At 39.6% G+C, this 21,814-nt stretch overlaps 1 protein-coding gene across 9 annotated transcripts in view; it reads left to right on the forward strand.

Annotated features, from left to right (window-relative positions):
- Positions 1 to 21,814, forward strand: part of LOC144692265 (receptor-type tyrosine-protein phosphatase F-like) — a 496,732-nt gene that overhangs the window by 377,642 nt on the left and 97,276 nt on the right. For 4 of the 9 annotated variants that reach the window (XM_078560868.1, XM_078560866.1, XM_078560871.1 and 1 more), the window contains 3 exons: positions 5,122 to 5,276; positions 12,728 to 12,840; positions 21,223 to 21,255. In XM_078560868.1, coding sequence (XP_078416994.1) covers positions 5,122 to 5,276; positions 12,728 to 12,840; positions 21,223 to 21,255 — 301 coding nt within the window. The remainder of the gene's footprint in view (positions 1 to 5,121; positions 5,277 to 12,727; positions 12,841 to 21,222; positions 21,256 to 21,814) is intronic. The other 5 variants (XM_078560870.1, XM_078560872.1, XM_078560873.1 and 2 more) reach the window with 3 other exon arrangements.

Raw genomic sequence — 21,814 nt, forward strand, 5'->3', positions numbered from 1 at the left:
TTTCTTAGTATTGCCAATCTGCTTTTTTATCTTTTGTGTGTCTTTCAAGCACAAAATTTGTAATTAGGAGAGAATTATGGTTAAATTTTAATTTTAGCTATGACCAATGTTTTTCCTCACTCTACAAGAGTACGTCAAGACTTTGGATATTAGAGTGGGATTATTAAATAAATTTTTGGGAGTCAAGTCTATATAGTGTTGGACAAGAAATGAGAAATATTTTGTGTCGTGTCAAAAGCTACTAGCTTTAATAACTGATAAGCATGTTAACACTGCTTCTTGATTGTACAACTGTAGTAAAACTTCCCTACTTTTATATTCCATTCCACTTGCAATAAACTCCAACATTCCATTTGCCTTCCTAAGCACTTGCTGTACCTGCATACTAACATTTTGTGATTCCTGTACCAGGACACCCAGATTCCTCTGAACCTCAAAGTTCTGCAATCTGTCTCCATTTATATAATATTCTGCTTTTTTATTCTTCCTGCCAAAGCAGACAAGTTCACATATTCCTATATTATACTCCACCTGCCAAATTTTTGCCTACTCACTGAACCTATCTATTTCCTTTTACAGATTCCTTATGTCCTCTTCACAATTTATTTTCCTACCTACCTATGTGTCATCAGCAAATTTATCAACCATATATACCTTCATCCATGTCATTGATATAAATTGTAAATAGTTGAGGCCCCAGCACTGATCCCTGTGGCACAGCACTCGTCACATCCTGCCAAGTGGAAAATTACCCATTTATGCCTACTGTCTGTTCCTGTAAGCTAACTAATCCTCTATCCATGCTAATATATTACCCCAGTCACCATGAACTCATATTTTGTATAGTAACCTTTGATGTGGCACCTTGTCAAAATGCCTTTTGGAAATCTAAGTACAGGACATTCACAGGTTCACCTTTATCCACGTTGCTAGTTACTTCCTCAGAGAACTCCAATAAATTAGTCAAACATGATTTCCCTTTCACAAAACCATGTTGACTCTGCCTGATTGCATTGAGATTTTCTAAGTGCCCCACTAGAACCTCCTGAATAATAGATTGCAGAATTTTCTGTGACTGATGTTAAACTAACTGGCCTGTAGTTTCCTCCCTTCTATCTCCCTCCTTTTTTGAATAGAGGAGTTGCAATCGCTATTTTCCAATCCATGGGACCTTTCAAGAATCTAGGGAATTTTGAAAAATTAAAACCAATGCATCTTCTATCTGAATAGCCGCTTTTAAGACTCTAGGATGAAATCCATCAGGTCCTGGGGGCTTGTCAGCTTTTAATTCTAATAATTTTCTCAGTACCCTTTCCCTGATGATTGTAATTATTTTAAATTCCTCCCTCCCCTTCACCACCTGATCCACCATTATTTCTGGGATGTTATTTGTATCACCTAAGGTGAAGACAGACGCAAAATATCTGTTCAATTAAAATATCTGCTCACTTAAGGACCTCAATAGGTCCAAGGGCAGACAGGCTGCCTGATGCCTTACCCCCCACCCCTTGTAATATGCGGGGCCAGTTGGGAGTCGGTGGGAAGGTAGTACCTGGCCACCCACTTTATTTTATGGAGCACCCCCCCGCACCCCACTTCAAATATGCCATTAGAGAAGGTGTGAGGAGGTGCACATAAGATTCACCCCTATATATTAATAAAATAAATTCTCAGGATAAGCTCCCTAATCACTGACTCATAACCCAGTGGAAGTATTTTTTCCTCATTTACTTTTAAAAAATCCCTCACACAAGTTTGAATATCTATCAGATCTCCCCATGCCTTTGTATTGAAAAGAGAGCAGTTTCTCTAGACTTTCCTCATCACTCATCCCTGTTATCATTATCTAAAGGAAAGCCCCCAAAACTGGGAGCAATATTCTTATTGTAATAAAAGCAAAATACTGCAGATGCTGGAAATCTGAAACGAAAACAAAAATAGCTGGAAAAACTCAGCAGGTCTGACAGCATCTGTGGAGAGGAACACAGTTAACGTTTCGAGTCCGTATGACTCTTCTTCAGAACTTCATCAGCAATATTCGTACTATAGCCTAACCAATGATTTGCATAGACTTAGCACGATTTCTTTGTTTTTTGTACTCTATGCCCCTCTTTGTGAAGCATTTTATGACTTTCTTTTACAGCTTTATCAACACCCACTTTTAAAGATGTGTATTTGAACTTCCAAGTCTCTACTCTTTTGAAGCTTATCATTTTGTTTATATTTTTTCTCCATATTCTTCCTCCCAAAGTGCATCACTTTACATTTCTCAGCATTAATTTTCACCTGACATCTATGCACACAACCTACTAACCGTCTATACTCCTGAAGTCACTTAGAATCCTCTTGACATTAACCATCCTCTGTAGCTTTGTGTTGTCAGCAGATTTTGATATTGTACCCCAATATCCAAGTCCAGATTGTTTGCGTGTTTTTACATGTACACACACTTGCAAGCACACGTTAATGCAAAGGCATATATCGCAGACAGTTTGAAAAACAGTGGTTGTAAAGCTAACAGCTGAGGTGGGTCAGTAACTGTTTATGTCCTTAGACTCCAAAGGACACCCAATAACCACTAATCTGTCCCTTGTTTTAAAAAACAGCTTTTTATTCATGCTGCCACTCTCCTTTTAATACCACATCTACATGATCTAGGAGCAGGAGGAGGTCATTTGGCCCCTCGAGTCTGCTCCACCATTTGATAAGGTCATGGTTGATCTGATTCTGACCTCAACCTCACTTTCTGTCTTCCTGCTGTAACTCTTAACTCCTTTCTCGATCAAAAATCTAACTCGGCTAATAATGCATTCAATGACCCAGCATCCACTGCTCTCTAAGGAAGAGAATTCCACAGACTAATGACCCTCTGAGAGAAACAAATTCTTCTTATCTCTGTCTTAAATAGGAGACCCCTAATTTTTAAACTGTGTCCCCAAGTTCTAGACTCCCGCGCAAGGGAAACATCCTCTCAACATCCACCCTGTCAAGTCCCCTCAGGATCTTATATTTTTCAATAAAGTCACCTCTCATTCTTCTGAACTCCAATGGGTATAGGTCCAATTAGATAACCCCTTCATCCCAGGAGTTAGTTGAGTGGACCTTCTTTGAACTGCTTCTAATGCAATTATATCTTAAGTAAGGAGACAAAGCTGTGCACAGTATTCCAGATACATTCTCACTAATGCCCTGTACAGCTGTAGCAACGCTTCTCTACTTTTATACTCAACTCCTCCTTCAATAAAAGCCAACATTCCATATGCCTTCCAAATCACTTGCTGTATCTGCATACTAACTTTTTGTGATTCACATGTCTTGACTTTATAAGCAAGCCTTCTGCATGGAACCTTATCAAACACATTTGGAAAATTTATTTAGCACCCGCTTCATTTTCTTCATCAATACACCGGTTATTCCCTCTAAAGGCTTTATTGAATTTGCCAGGAGGAACTTGCCTTTTACAAATTCACACTGACTATATTTAATTATCTCAGGCCGTAACTTCCGACTAGCATCTGAAAGAGATGGCCGCAGAAATATAGAAGAAATAAATACATACTTATCTGCCCTTGAAAATTACACTGACGCCGTCAATCGCCAGAGCTGCTTGGGGCCTGCATTGAAATACTCTTTGCAGGCCCCAGCGAAATGCAGCTCCGATGGATTCAAGGAGGCCATGCCCCCTTTTTTATGGCGCTAGCTGCCGCAAAGCATGTAACTTTAAAGGGCCCAGTGAAATTGACATGGCAGGAAGAAGGGTAAGTGTCTAAGATAAGTGGATAGGATTTGGGGGGTGTGGGGAGATTGGAGGGTGGGGGGGTTAGAGGTCGAGGGGGTGTCGGAGGTCGGCAGGGGTCAAGTCAGGCCTGTGGGGGAGATCGGAGGTCAGGTGGAGGGTGCAGCAGGTTGGGGGGTCATCAGGGGTGAGGGAATCCCACGTGGTGGGTGATTGGTTGTGTGTGGTGGGTCTTGTGGGGGTCGGTCTGGGTGTTTACAATAGTTATCCAGAAGTTAGAAGAGGTTTTAATTCTTCTAACGTTTTCTGGGTAACTATTGGTGTAACCGTGACGGAACCATTCAAATTTTGCAATTTAAATCGCATTTTTGGATGGTTCCCAGTGCAGGGCAATTGTTCAGAGAAAGTTTGCACTTCAGGGTAATTTGTAAACCTTTACTTGGGAACATCCGAGAGGGATTCGCTACCTCACCTTTGGGGTACCCCACCAAATCTGATGCTGGGGAGCTTGGAAGTTATAGCCCTTCATGTTTATCTAGGCGAATTGTTCATTTATCTCGTTGTGGTTCCTAGAAACATACTGATCTGAGGCTTACTAGAGATGGTTGGTTTATTCCTTTATCCCTTTTTCAACAGAGATGTTACATTGGCAAGTTTTCAGTCCTCTCCTATAATATCCGCATTCAAGGATATTAGAAGCATTATTGTCAGAGCCTCAATTTCCTCTCTTGTATTGCCTCAGCATTTTACAATGCATGTCATCAGGGAACGGTACCTTTTCTACTGAGTTCCACAGATTTTTTTCAATAATAAGTCCTTTTTATTACCTGTCGTATCTAATTGTTCCACTTCTTCCTCATCTGTATTTCATTGCCGCTACAATCTTCTTACGCTTACTTAGCTGGGGCAGTCATGATACTCTATAGTTGACTTTGGTGCCCCTGAGTTACTGAACGCATAGATCTGCCAAAGTTCCCATTGCAGGTTTTCACCCATTGACTCCTCATTAAGTGTGTTAGAAGGGAACTTGTCTTCCCTGGCACCCTGCCCCCCCCAACCCCCCAACTTGCTCCCACCTCCACAATCAAATAACTTGTCCCATTTGCTGTGTTAAATTCACAGCAGAAGATTTCTGCTTCAGGCACCAAAGTGCATTCAACTGTCTGCAGGACCACAATCTAATTCCTGCCTTTGGGAAAATGATAAATTTAGAAGAATACTTAGCTATTGTTAATTGTTTACTATTTACTGTTGTGGGGAATTTACTTTTTTTCATATTATTCAAGCATTAAACCAATAATAAGTAGACATAAAAGTGACCTGAGTCAGTGGATTTAATGCAGTAGGTGTTAGTAATATTTCTTATGTGTTCCTTTTCTGTTCAGCAGATGTATGCTGCTAGCCCCTACTCTGATACAATCCTGGTGGAGGTACCCACTCCGTCTGCACAGGATGATCCTGAGATGCTATGGGTGATGGGACCAGTTCTTGCTGTTGTATTGATTATCATCATTGTCATTGCTATTCTTCTGTTCAAAAGGTGAGATGATCACAAAGTTGTGTGAAAATAGGACTATCATCAAGAGCAATGCTGAAACAATTTAGCTTTACAGTGTAATCTTTCAAAAGGGACAATAGTCTCAAATGTTAACCCAAACTGCAGATTAAATTAAAGCTGCATCCAGTTTGGGTTTTGCCAGAACTATTCAACTCATTTACAGTCTTGGTCCAAGCATGAAAGAGCTGAATGCCACAGGTGAGGTGAGAATGACTGCCCTTGTTATCAGGGCAGCATTTGACCGAGTATGGCATCAAAAAGCTGCAACAAAATTGAAGTCAATGGGAGAAAACTCTCCAGTAGCTTGAGCCATAATTGAGCACAAAGGAAGATGGCTGTGGTTGTTGGAGGCCAATTATCTCAGCTCCAGGGCATTGTTACAGGAATTCATCGGGGTAGTGTCCTGGGCCCAAGCATCTTTAGCTTCTTCATTCAATGCTATCAAGTGGCACTTGCTCACCAATGCTCAATTTGTGAGCCACCAGGACCATTCAGCTCCAGATCTCATTACAATCTTTGTCCAAACATGGACAAAAAAACTATATTCCAGAGGTGAAGTTAGAATAACTGCCATTGACACTAACACAGCATTTGACAGAGTGTGGCATTGAGGCACCCTAGTAAAAGTGAAGTCTATGGGAATCGTGGAGAAAACTCCATTGGTGATGTCATACATAGCACAAAGGAAGATGGTTGTAGTTCTTGGAGGCAATTCACCTCAGCCCCAGGACATTGCTGCAGGAGTTCCTTAGGACAGTGTCCTAGGCCCAACCATCTTGAGCTGCTTCATCAATGACCTCCCCTCCAACATAAGGTTTGAAGTGGGGATGTTCGCTGATGATTGCACGGTGTTCAGTTCTCCTCAGATAATGAAGCAGCTCATACCTGGATGCAGCAGGACCTGAACAACATTCAGGCTTCGGCTGATAAATGGCAAGTAACACTCAAGTACCAGGCAACGACTGTCTCCAACAAGTGAGAATCTAACCACTTCTCCTTGACACTCAATTGCATTACCATCAACAAAACCCCTACCATCTACACCCTGGGGATCACCATTGACCAGAAACTTAACTGGATTAGCCACATGAATATTGTGGCTACAAGAGCAGACCAGAGGCTAGGTATTTCTGTTTCAAGTGACTCACCTCTTGACCCCTCCAAAGTCTATTCATCAAACACAATCAGCAATATAATGAAATGCTCTCCACTTACCTGGTGACTGCAGCTCCAGCAACACTCGAGGAACTGAACATGATCCGAGCCAAAGTAGCTCACTTGACTGGCACCACATCCACCAACTCAAACCTTCACCCCCCTCCATCACTGGTGCACTGTGACTACAGTGTGCACTATCTACTAATATACACTGCAGCAATTCATCAAGGCTTCTTCAGCAGCATCCCCCAAATACATGACCTATACCACCCAGGAAGACGAGTGGTAGCAAACACATGGGAACACATTTCCCTCCAAGTAACACATCATCCTGACTTGGAACTATGTCGCCATCCCTTCATCATTACTGGGTCAAAATCCTGTAACTTCCTACCTAACAATACAATGGGAGCACCCACACCACACGGATTTCTTCAATTCAAGTAGGCGGATCACCATTTTCTTGAGCAATTAGTGATGGGCAATAAATGCTGGCTTGCCAACAATGAACACATTGCATGAATAAATGAAAAAAAATGTGCTGCAAAGATTTTTGTATTTTAATTTATACAATGAATAATATTACAAGTCTTTGACTCCTCATGATCTTTCAGCTGGGAAGATAAAATGATATGTGGACTGGAAAATTGCTAAACCCCAATTATATCATTCTTCATTCATCTTTGTGCCCCACCAAGCTTGCCATCCAATGATTCTGTTGTCCAATGTAACCAGCTTCAGGAATGTACTATATCTAGTTATCAACAATAACCACAGTAACTTATATTTGTTTAGCACCCTAACTTAAAACAAAAACAAAATATGACACCAAACCACATAAAGAGATATTTGGTCAGACAACCAAAAGCTTGATTGAAGGGGTAAGTTTTAATGAATGTCATAAAAGGGAGGAAAGCGAGATAGAGAGGCAAAGAGATACAGCAAGAGAATTCCAGAGCTTAGGGTCTAGGCAACTGAAGGCACAACCACCAATGGTGGGACAATTTAAATTGGGGGTGTTTTAAGAGGCCAGAATTAGAGGAGTGTGGATATCTCAGAGGGATGTGAGACTGGAAAGATCGGGAGGGGCGAGGCCATGGAGGGATTTGAAAACAAGAAAATTAATTTTAAAACCAAGGCATTGCTTGACCCAAAGCCAATGTAAATCAACGAGCACCAGGGTGATAGGTGAGCAAGACTTGGTGTGAGGTAAGACTCAGGTAGTGGAGTTTTGGATGACCTCAGGTTTATGGAGGCTGGAATGTGGGAAACCAGCCAGGAGTACACTGAAATAGTGATGCCTAGAGTTAACAAAAGGCATGAATGAGGGTTTCAGCAACAGATGAGCTGAAATAGGGACGAAGTCGGATGATGTTTCTTTTTTCATTCACAGGATGTGGGCTTCGCTGGCTAGGCCAGCATATATTGCTCATCCTTAGTTGCCCTTGAGAAGGTGGTGGTGAGCTGCCTTCTTGAACCACTGCATTCCATGTGGTGTAAGTACACCCATAGTGCTGTTAGCAAGGGAGTTCCAGGATTTTGACCCAGTGACAGTGAAGGAGCAGTGATATATTTCCAAGTCAGGATGATGAGTTACTTGGAGGGGAACCTCTAGATGGTGGTGTCCCCATCTATCTGTTGCCCTTGTCCTTCTAGGTGGCAGTGGTCGTGGGTTTGGAAGATGCTGTCTAAGGAGCCTTGGTGAATGCCTGCAGTGCATCTTGTAGATGGCACACACTGCTGCTACTGTGCGTCGGTGGTGGAGGGAGTGAATGTTTGTGGATGTGATGCCAACCAAGTGGGCTGCTTTGTCCTGGACGGTGTCCAGCTTCTTGAGTGTTGTGGGAGCTGCACTCATCCAGGCAAGTGGTGAGTATTCCATCACACTCCTGACATGTGACTTGTAGATGGTGGACAGGCTTTGGGGAGTCAGGAGGTGAGTTACTCGTCGCATGATTCCTAGCCTCTGACCTGCTCTTGCAGCCACAGCATTTATATGGCTAGTCTAGTTCAATTTATGGTCAATGGTAACCCCCAGGATGTTGCTAGTGGGGGATTCAGTGATGGCAATGGCATTGAACATCAAGGGACGATGGTTGGATTCTCTCTTGTTGGGGATGGTCATTGCCTGATACTTGCGTGGCATGAACGTTAATTGCCACTTGTCAGTCCAAGCCTGGATATTGTCCAGATCTTGCTGCATTTGGACATGGACTGCTTCAGTATCTGAGAAGTCACAAATGGTGCTGAACATTGTGCAATCATCAGCGAGCATCCCCACTTCTGACCTTATGTTGGAAGGAAGGTCATTGATGAAGCAGCTGAAGATGGCTGGGCATAGGACACTGCCCTGAGGAAGCCCTGCAGTGATGTCCTGGAGCTGCGATGACTGACCTCCAACAACCACAATCTTCTTCCTTTGTGCTTGGTATGACTCCAACCAGCGAAGAGTTTTCCCCCTGATTCCCATTGACTCGAGTTTTGCTAAGGCTCCTTGATGCCACACTCGGTCAAATGCTGCCCTGATGACAAGGGCAGCCACTCTCACCTCGCTTCGGGAGTTCAGCTCTTTTGTCCATGTTTGAACCAAGACTGTAATAAGGTCAGGAGCTGAGTGGCCCTGACGGAACCCAAACTGGGCATCGGTGAGCAGGTTATTGCTAAGCAAGTGCCCCTCGATAGCACTGTTGATGACCCTTCCAATACTTCACTGATGGTCGAGAGTAGCGTGATGGGGTGGTAATTGGCTGGGTTGGATTTATCCTGCCTTTTGTGTACAGAGCATACCTGGGCAATTTTCCATATAGCCAGGTAGATGCCAGTGTTGTAGCTGTACTGGGACAGCTTGGCTAGGGGTGTGGCAAGTTCTGGAGCACAAGTCTTCAGTACTGTTGCCGGAATGGCAATAGTTACAGAGACAGACTGCTTTATTCTCAGACTATTAAGAGGAGAGGGCCAAGAACTGAAATTTAAAAACACAATGGAGAGCCAGTTTGAGATTCAAATCTAATTTTTCTGAGTGTGAATCACAGTGCTGAAAAGGCTGACATACTGCAGTTGGCCATATATTTCTAACTTCGCACCATAGAAATGTCCATACAAGTTTTCAAATAATATTTCAATATGTCACTTTATACACTTGATGCCATTACACTGCTTATAATTTCACAGAAACTGCCTTTGACATTTTCTGCCTCTTCCTGCTTATCTGTTTCTTACTTTTGTTCCACTATTTCTTTTCACCTTACACTTTCTCACCTCTTACTCACAATCACTTTCTTTATTTTTCTGACTATTTCCCTTTCTTTCTCCAAGATAAAATGGGTAGATCACTCCCGTTAGATAAATCTATATGACCTGACTGTGATCCAGTTAGGGCTGATATAACAGTGTTTTGAGAGCTGCTTCCAAGAAATATTCATACTTTATCTGATTTGTTCCTAGGTGTTTTCCTAGTTTTTTTTTTAGCCAGTTATGCCAGCAAGTTTGCTATTAAATGAGCCATTGGAAGATCCTTCAACTGTTTTTTTAATTTACTGTAAGAAAGAATACCTGACGTGCCACCTTGGGATAAAATTTTCTGATCCCACGGATTCAAGTTTGGAGGCAGGAATGGGAGCAAAATTAGAGAATCTTGCAACAGGGCAGCTCCTCAACGTGAGCCTGCCTCCAAGCTATCTTGCCAGGGACGGGGTTAACCTGCACCGCTACCTGCTTAGTAGTGGCAGGTAGCTAATTAAGCTCAAATAAGTGTCCACTTGGGGATAAATTGGTGATGCTGCCAGGATCTTCCCAAAGGTGGATGGGTCGCCTGATGAGGTTAAAGCCTGGCAGTTGCCTGGAGGTAGCCTCGTGATCGTAGGCTGAAGGGCCATCAATCCCTCCTTTAAATCGCCACCCCCTAACTCCTGGAGCCGTGGGTATCAGAGGCCCGCAGCCACTGCCGCAGGATGTCGGCCTGGCTGTGTGACCACTAGTTTTTTTTTTCCATTTTATAATTCTTCAGAGAGTGCTTCCATCTTGTCATGTCCTTGTGTTCTCCCACCTATGTTGGCAGCACCGACCTCTCCTCATGGGTCTGCTAGCCAAACTGCTGCAAGTCCTTTCAGACCCCTGGTCCTCCCACCATCCTGAATTGGAAGGGGCTCCTGTAGGTGGTTTGTTAATTAGCCATCTTGGGGAAGATCATGATCGATGTTGCACCACAGCCACTCTGGGTTCCCAACACAGAATTGAAGGTGACGTCAGGATCACAAACCAAACGGGAAAATTCAGCTCCAGGTCCTCTACTCTTTTTAATTAATCAAGAGCACTACTCATTCAGTAAAGATAGCTTATACAGATTATTAATAGTGCTTTCCATTTGCCATTTTATTTCAAAATATTTGAATTATATCAAATGATCACAGCAAGGTGATTAATGTTTTCTAATGTTATAAACTGCCATAATTTCATAATGGGATGTATGCTACTGAACAATGAGAGAGTTAACTCTTGGCAAATTATATATAATAGATCAAGACCTGAGGGGAAATAATGATAGAGAAAATGTGTTAAATGCAATGGTATTCTGATACTTTACAGAGTTAAACTTAAGATAGAGCAATCGTGAGGATGACACATGAACAATTTATATAGCTGTTTTCAGATGATCTCCCTCGCCTACCAACTGAACAGAGGAGGCAGAGGGAGAAAGTTCCGCACACTATATTTACAGTTAAATTAGAAATATTCACTCATTTTTGATTTTTCCTCTTTTTGCCATCTTATGGATACAGTAAGCAGGAAAGGTAAGACTCATACTAATAACAGTAATGTTGTCTTAAACTGGACAGTCTAGACATGCTTCCAATTCCAGCATTCTCCTTTACTCTTCCATGCGCATTAAAGAAAGCAAGCAGAAGACCTTTTAAGCTTTCATGATTTGGCATATCAGGCATTAGGATTGGTAAGAGAACAACAACACATGGTCAATCATCTTCTAACTTTTTGTCCCTTCATTTCACGTTAGGAGAGGGGATAACGTTTAGGGTCTAACTGCTGAGATTTTTAAGATTGGTACATGGGGAACAGTGGGGAAGAGCTGACGTTCTACTATCCTGTGCCAGAGTATACTGCCGAAACTGTGCCATCCTTTTCTTCCATTTGTAGATTCGGAAATATTACACACATAACTGTGAAACACAAAATCTGACAGGTACCAAAATAATGTGGTTTCTGATTATAGCAATCTTTATTTTGGTTCACATTAAACAAGTTTGTTCAAGCTCTGATGCTTGTATTAAATGGCTGTGAAGCTTGCTTGTGTGGCTAGTTCTGTTATTGATAAAATGTTGATTAGAAATTTCAATAAATGCTGAAATGGCACAGGAGGTTCATCATAGTGAATTGAGAAAAGGCAAATTAATATTTGAGGTGGGAGACCCATTTGTCAGAAATTTATGTTTCTATCCCAAACATAAGTTAAAATTCCAACATTTCTATTTTTATGTTTAGCTTCCAGCTTTCAGAGGTCTTTCTTTTTAATTTACAGATTTGCTTTGCATAGGTAACTAGTTGGCATATAAAAGTTAAAGATGAAAATCATTGATGTAGTATATTATTGGAAAACAAAAGTAAAATACCACTGATGCTGGAGATGTGAAATAAAAACAAAGTGCTGGAAAACCTCGGCCAGTCTAGCAGCATCCGTGGAGAGAGAAAGAGTTCATGTTTCAAGCCTATATGACTCGAAACATTAGCCCTGTTTCTCTCACCAAAGATGGTGCCAGACCTACTGAGGTTTTCCAGCACTTAGTATTTTTATTTCATATTATTGTAAACCTTGCTTATGAATCATGGTATATATAATAATATTTTAAGTAGGATGACATTTCTAACTACCGTTAATTTACTTGTGTATTTAATTGCAAAAATGTTCTCCTAATTGAAATGCCAATGCTATAAAAGACAGTAATACAGATGGCTTGCTCTGTTTTTACATATATCACTTTCACGTATATTATTGGTACTGTAAAAAGGCAGTATTTTGCCTCTATACCTCTGGATTGTAATGTACTCGACAAAGCATTAGTCAGTTTCTGCTGCTTTGACCGAAGAAAAGTTTTCCTGGAAAATTCATGCATGTAATATAATTGAACAGAAACAAAGCATTTAACTATGAAGCAAAAAACTGCTTTCTGTCTCTGGATTACAACATTGAGTTAATAGTGGTTTGTGGAAATCAGTACATTCCTGTCATTAGTTACGGTAATAATACCATGTGGTTGGTTCAGGAAAAGAGCAAGCTCTCCATCTGCCAAAGACGATGTTCCTGGTGGAAAAGACCCATTGCTGGCACACTCTTCAGACCCTGTGGAAATGAGACGACTAAACTACCAAACTCCAGGTAAACATTTGAGATTGAAGCTCAAAGAAATCACTGTTGTATTTCTCATTGGCTTGGAGACAATCTATTAAAATCAAATTAAAGGACTCTGCTATTTTTGTTACCAAGTTAAGTCGATGTAAAATTGGTTTCTGCCATTCTGAGATCTAATTAAAAGGTTTCAGTTTTGTTCATTTTTCTTTATAATTCTTCTACTTCACAGAATATTTTATTTCCTAACTGGCACTGGTGAATTTATATTCGTATGTTCATTTCTAAAAAGCAGCTCCATTTTTTTTATAAAGCCTATGAATAAATGACTGTGTGATACTAAGCCATCCAGGCAGAAACTGATCGCAACCAAAACAATAGTTCAGATAGCACAATTTGTCTCCATAGCTTACGTCTAAGGAACAGAAATATCAACTAAGGTATTAGAGGACAATGAATTTGTAGAAGCTGCAGTGAGATATATGTAGCTGATATAAAATAAGAACAGGAAGTGCTGGAAAACCTCATGGTAAATGCTGAGTTGTTACAATCCCAAAGGGAAACTTGAAACAACTGCCACAACTCGTTTTGCAATTTGTATAAATTTCGAAATGCAAGCCTTGAATTCCGTCATAAGACCACCAAGTCTTGTAGGTTTTTACAAAACTAGATTAATCATTTATTAATTAAATGATTTTAAACACACATATAGATCTACAAATCACTACTATGATAACTTCTAAATCCCCTCATTAATCTAACTCCCAGTTGCACTTTTGTGAAGGCAGTATTTAGACACATTTTTAGAAGGCAAAGTAAACGATACCCTGAACAGCCGAATTCAAAGTGAGTTCTCTTAAGTTCAGTCCCTGAAGGCCGCAATTTGAGGCATAGGTGCTGAAGGCTTTTCACACTTGCTGAATCTTAGACTGCCTACCCTTACACACAGCCTTCGCCCCTTTATACATGTTTTCCCCTTTGAATGCAAATGCCCATTGTTTCATATGTCTTTGGACTTTGTTTTTCTGATAATAAAAATCCCTCATAGCATTAAGTTTTACCAGTAACCTTTGGGAAAAATAAACACATTGGGCAGAATCTTCTGGCTGGCATGCGAGTGGCGGAGCCCGCATGCCAGCGCTTAAAATGTCGCACGAGCGTCCCAATGTCAGCACGCGGCATCGCGATATTTCAATCAGCGGGCGCGCTATGCAGCGGGACGCGCGCCTGTCATTAATTAAAGGCCTCGTTAAGGCCCTTAACTTGCCAATCGTCGATGATTTTGAGGGGCCCGTGCAAACTTCAGCTAGGCGCACAGGCCCAACGGTCAGGCGGGTAGGTGATTTTTTTTACAAACCTCATCCAGTGGCGGGATGAGGTTTGATAGCGGTTTTAAAAACATTTAATAAAGTTTTTGTTTATTTCATTAACATGTCCCAGCTTGTGTGACATTTTCACACGAGGGGGACATGTTAATGCATTTTTTATTGTTCTGTTTTTTATATTTGCCAGCTTTCCAGCGATCTCCCTGAGGCAGCACTTTGCCTCAGGGAGATGTGCGCTCTTTCACGCGCATGTGTGCGAAAGAGCGCACTCTGATAGTTGGGGAATCCCTCCCCACCCACACAGGAAGCACATAGCGCTTCCTGTCGGGCGGCCCGCTGAACGGGCCTTAATTGGCCCACCCACTTAAAATGGCGGCAGGGCCCATTTCAGCGGCAGTGATCGGCTGCCCACCTGCCCATCAAGGGCAAAATTCTGCCCATTGTTTCTAAACTTCACCTGGCTAGGTGACACATTTCATCCGTCCTTTGAAAACAACCTGGTCTGGTTTATTTAAAAATGCAAATGTCCTTTTACCTTATATTCTAAACTTCCCCGATGTTTACACCAAAGCACCCAGACTATCTGCCTCTAATTCAATTAAGTCTCACACATGGACACATCCCACTATTACTCTATTTTACAATAAATTCCAATAACATTATCATAATTATTATATCTTCCTGACACTCAGCAGATCTGGCATCATCTATGGATAGAGAAACAGAGTTAAAGTCTTGAGTTGAAACTCTTCTTCAGAATCTGTATGTATTTAACTAATATATGTAGCTATCCAGATTACAGCAGAGATAACTAGACAGAACAAATGATCTTTTCTCATTACTTATTTCCTTAGGACATGGATCCTTATCCTTCAGAAATCTTGATGTGAACCCCATAAATTCAATCCATCTGAATTAGATGACACATAATAAAATTCTGCCCTAGATTTAACAAAGCTTACAGAAACGATATTTGAGTATCGATCTTTTTTTAATGATCTAATTTTCCAGAATAGCTTTCCAAATGAATTCATTCTAGAGTTGCCTATTTAAAATTTTCAAACAAATCTCAACATCAAGCTTCAAATGTCTTCCATTATAGCACAAAGCTCATGATAAAATGCAAATGCTTAGTTCCTGAGAGCTAATTTGTGTACTTATAAATTATATAATTATCTAATTATATCAATCCTTGCACAGAGAATAAAATTACATGTAATAAATTTGTGCTCTGAAGCACCCTTTGTTAACCTGCTGATCGTCACGTGTGACAAGGTACTCATAAACTGATGATCTGTACAAATGAATATATGAACTATATGAATAAATATATGCAATAATCTAACTTTACATTTCAGGTCATGTAAAATTTCAAGGTAATTCCCAACTTTTTGCTGGAGAGATTGGCTTATTAAAGAAGATCATGAAATCTTGGTTTTGAATTTAGGATTAAAGTTCAAACTGGATGAGCCCGACCCCTGTCTCTCAGTGGCTTGATTATTAAAAGTTACATAAAAGAACTTCGGATTGATGTAATAGTACTTATAATTGGAAGATTACATGAGATCATCAGAGATGACTTAGAACATTTTAAAAAGTATATATTTTGACTGTTCTAAACCTTCACAAAGGAAGCTAATTTTTTCTCACTGTCACTCTGAAGCTGCCTCATTCTCTCACTTACCTAAAACTGGCTTTTCACATCTTAAAATCATAGGCATGGAGGGAAACCAAAAACGACAGGCTGTGAATGAATTGGAAAAGATTTAACTTAAAACTGAAAAGGCAAATATCCCAAGCTTCATTATATTCCCGTGTACTTGTGATCCCTTAATGTAATAATCCTAATTATGTGACATCAGCATTACTTCTGGGTTATAGAATAAATGCCAACAAGAGGATGTGTTGTAAAATTAAACAAATAAAATAATTTTAAGGTAGCTATTTGGCAGTGAAATCCAAGCACCTGGGGCAAATAGCAGAATTCCAACTTAAAGAATTTGTACAGTTGCAGGAGGTCATCATGCCTGGTCCACTTGAGGTTCTAATTTTGCCTGTTGTCTTAACAAATACCTCAGCCAATAATGCGGAGGACTTCAAATTATCTTTACTTCGTGTATTTGATTACTATAACTGCCTAAATATCACACCCACATAAACAAAATTGATTTGTTACCAAACAAGGCAACATAAACAAACAAGGCACATACACCTGTCCAGCCTCAGGAACTTTGTGTTTTCTCTCCATTTTCAATTTTTCTGTTCTCATTATGTATATTTGGGTCACACATCATTCTCCAGCGCAGCCATGTGATCTGATTTCCTAACCTCTCTCAGTGGAACAATGAAAATTTCTCTCACTTCCTATAGGAGGGTGCAATGCCTCTGCTTAGCACCTCCTGATGTCACAACTGAGATCAGGAGTTCACTATATTGGGAGTTCTGGCTGCAAACAGTGTAATCATGAAGGATCTCATTATGTTCATATCATATTGGGGTCATCCAATCAAATGATCAACCTGGTGAGTTTATAGTGTAAATCAAGGCACTTTGCAGAGAATCATGTACAAAATGGTCATTTTGTTTCATAGCAATGTTGAATATTTTGCACAAAGTTTTAAGATTTTGATTGCTAATCACATTGTCAGTAACTACCCTGCACTTTAGCAGTCAAAGTGTTAACACATTGTGGTTAAACTACTTTCAAAGGGCTACATAGCATGTGAAGCATTCATTAATATAGTCTCATGGACTGAGACAAAATCCAATTATTTCCCAGGGACAGTGAGCTGTGTTTTGCAATGAACATGCTTTACAAAAAACTTAGATGTCAGCTGAAAAACATGAAATGTCAAGTCTTAAATTCCTTTGATTACAGAGTGGTGGAACTGAAAGTAACCTTAGACAAAAGGCTTTTGTAGTCAAAACATCTCGAAGATTTCCTTGTACTGTCTGAGCCATGACTTGGCACAGAACTATTTCTTTCACCTTAAGAGTTGCTTATCAGAGACTTTGAAGTTGGAAATAACAAGTAGAATGTCTTCTTTGTGTACTTGTGTATTTATAAGAACATCTGAAGAATTATTGAAATATTTTCTGCCTGACTTTTTCTACATTTCTACTTAAATACTGCGCTTGCCAAGGTTAGGAATGTCTGTACTGTACTAGAAAATGTAATGTTTTTTGCCGCTTTGTCACCTTTATGCTGGTATAAGCACATTATTTAGAATCATTTTACACAAGTCGGCACATGCCAGATTATAGCATTGCACGTTTAATTTGAACTTGGCATTGGAAATGCTCAGCTTGGAAGTTTTTTTGTGGGCTATTGGAATTAATGATAAAATCTACATGCATTGATGTGTGTAAACAGCCACCTGTCTGCTTTTGACAGTTTGTGAAATGGTCACTAAATTGGACAAGTGAACCCATGCCAGTCTGAACTTACTGAATGGAAATGTTCTGAGTTAGAGAAGTTCCTATCCTTACTACAGTTTAGTTCCCAGTTTCATTCATTCATTCAGTGGAATTGTTTGATTATTCAGGATATTTAGGCAAAGTTGTTGAATGTATTTTCCCACCAAAAATGAGTCACCCTAACTATCCCTTCACAGCACAGAAAACTGACTGTTCGTTCTGTTTTTCCCACTCTAAATACACTCATAATCCACCCATTCTCACCTTGGACGGTCAAACTGCTGTTAATTTATTTTTTGGATCCACAACGCTTATATTCTACATTCAATATTTACTTTGGAATGGATGGTACTTAAGGGGATATGTATGATACTTTACAGTTGATCACACTTCAAATATCTAGTAGTCAGTTCAAATAAATCATGTCTGAAAAACAATTTCTCGATAGTCTAAGTGATGGAAGATGGGTTGGGGTTACAGCTTAAAAAATGATTTCCATTGTGTTTTACCTCATCAAATGGCATTTTGCCAAGTTAACACAAGTACTTTTCATGGTCTGATTAAGTTGTCATGAGAAATCTTTGTCTATTAACACTCCTGTCAATATGCAGTCCAGGAGCTTGGCAATTTCTCCATCAGTAGAATAGGGTGGGGAATGTTCCAGTCTCTAATGTGCATTGTTATTTTCAGATGTAGCATAATTAGAAAGGGAACATTATATTAGAGAAATATTTGGACTCGGCCACTGCTCTAGTAAGATGTATTGGTCATGTTGGTGAGCTAAATAAACAAACAGAGATCTATAATGTACAATCATATTGTCTTACATGCTTATTTTCCTCCCCATGGTGAAGAATCTGGTTAATATACTACAACTAATATATTTGTAATTATAAGTGATATTGGTCCAAAATTATTATCTTATCACTGCATCTGTACTTAGCCAGACAGTTAAATAATTTTGCCTTCATCTGTTCTCCTTCATGTTTTTAAACCCTTCCAATTTTCTAGGTTATAATTTTGATTGCATAATGAGGTAATCTTTGAAACAACTTGAACTATTTACATTTTCAAAGCCATTCCTCCACTCCCCCACAAATAAAAAATTCATGGGGAAAATGAAAAAGGCAAACTAAAATATATAAAATAAAATCAAAGATTGAATTGAAGTAATCCAAAATTGATAGAGTAAATCTAAGCCAATAAATGAATGAAAGAGCAGACTCAAAAAAACTGAATGTAACTGAAATAAAAATGTATAACTCAGTTTGTGTGCAAGTCATAATTTTGCCCATCTGCAACACCAGTTAGGCTCCAGTTACTTTTGTTCACTTCATGCATGAGGTAAAACCCTAACCTTTTGAGATTTGGCTCTTCACTGTCATGCTGTCTGTTTGATTCAGGCAGGTTCTGTTAAGTCCATAGACCTAGAGCAGCTGGGACAACCACACACTGTCATCATTGTTTGAAAATCTTTTTTCTTAGTTGTAGACAAAGTGAGTAGTAAGGAAAAATTTTAGAATTATGGAGGAAGATCAGGGGATTGGGATTACCGAAAAGTGACTACAGGCATAATGGACCAAATGGCCTTCTGTACTGTTTCATTCCATGATAATGAGAGGAACCATTATAAGAATAGCATATCTTCCCACTACAGAGAGCAAACTTCATGCCTTTTGTATGGAATAGATTGAAAATGTATTTAGTGGATAAAGGAGTGAGTTACCTCCAAACTAGATTTGTATCAAAGTCCCCCTTACTGCCCTATCCTCTTCAGTAGAGGCATTCAGTTCTCATGTGTAATTAAGAAGTTTACTTGAAGGGTACAAGGGTGGGGAATTTGCCTCCTTGATCTTATTAGGTTTACATTTTAACATAGACCTACTCTCATCTGCTGAACTTGTGTTGGTTAGTCATAGGAAAAAAAAATATTGAGGCATGAAACCATAAGATGGTAATTAAAAGAAATATTTCAACAGTCTGAAAGACTGCCTAATTGGCAATCAGGCATAATGGTCTTGCAAATGAGGGAAATAACAGGTGAAATTAGCATTGTGCAGTGAGATTAGCAAATAAGCAAGATACTAGTTAAAATTAGCATAATGCCATATAATTATCCTGTTCAAATTAAAGTCACAGTATTACATCCCAACCAGCCTGGATCTTTCATTTTAACACTCCAAAGTTCTAGTGTGAACAGCTGGTAAATAAATAATTTGATCGTCACTGTTATGAAACAATGAATCTGAACATCACCACCATCACAAAACATGGTAGACAATTATAATAGTGCATGAATCATGTGTTTCAAATAGTATGATTGCTTGATTGATAGCGGTAAAAGGTTTAGAAAAATCACTAACTGCCTGAATTTTACACGGTTGTACATCCTTGAGAAGTAGAGGGTTATACAGCTCTGGAAGGTGAGGACATTCTAGAGGGAAGCATAGGTGCCTCAGGGAGAGATTCTGTCAAAGATGGTGGGAAAACACCACTCCAGTACTAAAAACGCAAGGCTGTATGAGGATGTGCTGAGCAAAAATTTGAAAAATGTTTTCAAAAAGAATGGGATCAAAATGATTTTCCTATCAATCTGGCCTAATTTAAATATTGGTCTTTAAATTTTATATTTAAAACAAAATACTTCAGTGCATCGGGCACACGAATCAACTAAGGGGCCCGTGATAATGAATAGCTCGCTAATTTGAAAGCAAAATCTTGGAATATGGTATTGATGAGGTGTGCCCTCTATACTTCTAGCTGCTCACTGACCAACTTGCACAATAGCCCCAGTAACCAGTTTGATATTATATGACTTGGTCACAAAAACAGTTATGTTGAGAAGTAACAATTTTCCCAAAAACTTAGCTGTTTTGGATTGATCAGGAGTGCCAAGTACTCCTGCTTGCTTGACAAAATAATAACACTAATATACCCAAAGAGGTATATGTGGGCTGGACTATCCCAATATCCCATTGTTCCTTCCATCACCCCCACCCCTCCAAAAAGAAGAGCATGCATGGATACGTTTATGGAGGGGATATTAACCAATGAAACTCAGAATAATCATTTGTGGCACTAAAGATTTTACATGAGAATTGTGGATTGGATGGAATTTTTCTTATTAAAGCAGGCTTTATTTTGAGTAACTGCATGAAATGGAGATATCAAAGTAGAATGCAAAACAGCGTCTGTATTGTTAAGTTTATTTCTTGGTTTGTTTTTCTTTTTGTATTGATGCTATCTAAACAACTACAGTATACTCAGGGGTTCAAATAGAGTCTCAAACCTGAGTGCTGCCAAGCACTATAAGACATTAACTGTAGGGTACACGTTCAGTACTTCATGGGCAAGTAATAAAACAAAAATATAGATCTATTTTATTTCCCTTTACTTGAATGAGGTAGTGTTTTTGAAGGTTTATGTCAGCTCAAAAAAACTGAAGAGATAAATCTTCAGTTCTGAAAAGTTTGGTGTTTCAGCTACCACTATCCATGTGATGAAAGTATTCTAAGTCAGAGTTAGCTGCTCATATTTGAACCCTCTGAGTATATAACTGTTCCTTCACCTATTTAACTCTGAGATTGGTCTCTTGTCCTCTGGTAAAAGCTAATTTGTTTTCTTACCCCTTTTTTAAAAAAAAAATGTTTCTGCCCCATTTTCTTCACAGGTCCAAGTGTCCCCAGTTGCCCAAACAACTCAAGTTAGTTTAATTGTCCTGTGTCTTTTCTGCATTTTTTTTTCTGTATATTTCTTCTTGCTCTGCCATGAAGGTCATTTTTGCTCAAAGAAGCTAATCTCAGTTCCAATCTGACTAATTGAGCAGTATCCTCTTTGATTATCTACACAGCCTCAATTTCCATGGTATATGTATGTATTCCAAAGTTACCATATTCGCACTTAAAACCAACAAATATAGTGTTCTCTCAACCACCCAATCACAAAATGGGTTGTAAAACGTCTTGGTAGGCGCACTCGCTGTCAAAAGCTCAAGTGCTGAAGGGCCTATACTGCAATACTGAATTTCTATTTCGAGGGTCTTTCAGCAATGCATAGGAATAGAAATTACCCCTTTTGAGTTTTAGAAAACTGGCATTTTTATTTCCTTTGCAAGCCCAATGGATTTATGGACCTGATCATTATAAAGCCCCTTTTTACCATTTTCCACATCCGGCATTTCAAGAGCCTAGATAAGAAATTCCAGCTCCAAAAAACAGAAACTTCGCCTGTTCCAAAGACTGCTTAAAGCAAGATTTCTTCTT

The sequence above is a fragment of the Cetorhinus maximus genome, chromosome 17, assembly GCF_964194155.1.
Source record: "Cetorhinus maximus chromosome 17, sCetMax3.hap1.1, whole genome shotgun sequence".
In the NCBI taxonomy this organism is placed as follows: domain Eukaryota; kingdom Metazoa; phylum Chordata; class Chondrichthyes; order Lamniformes; family Cetorhinidae; genus Cetorhinus; species Cetorhinus maximus.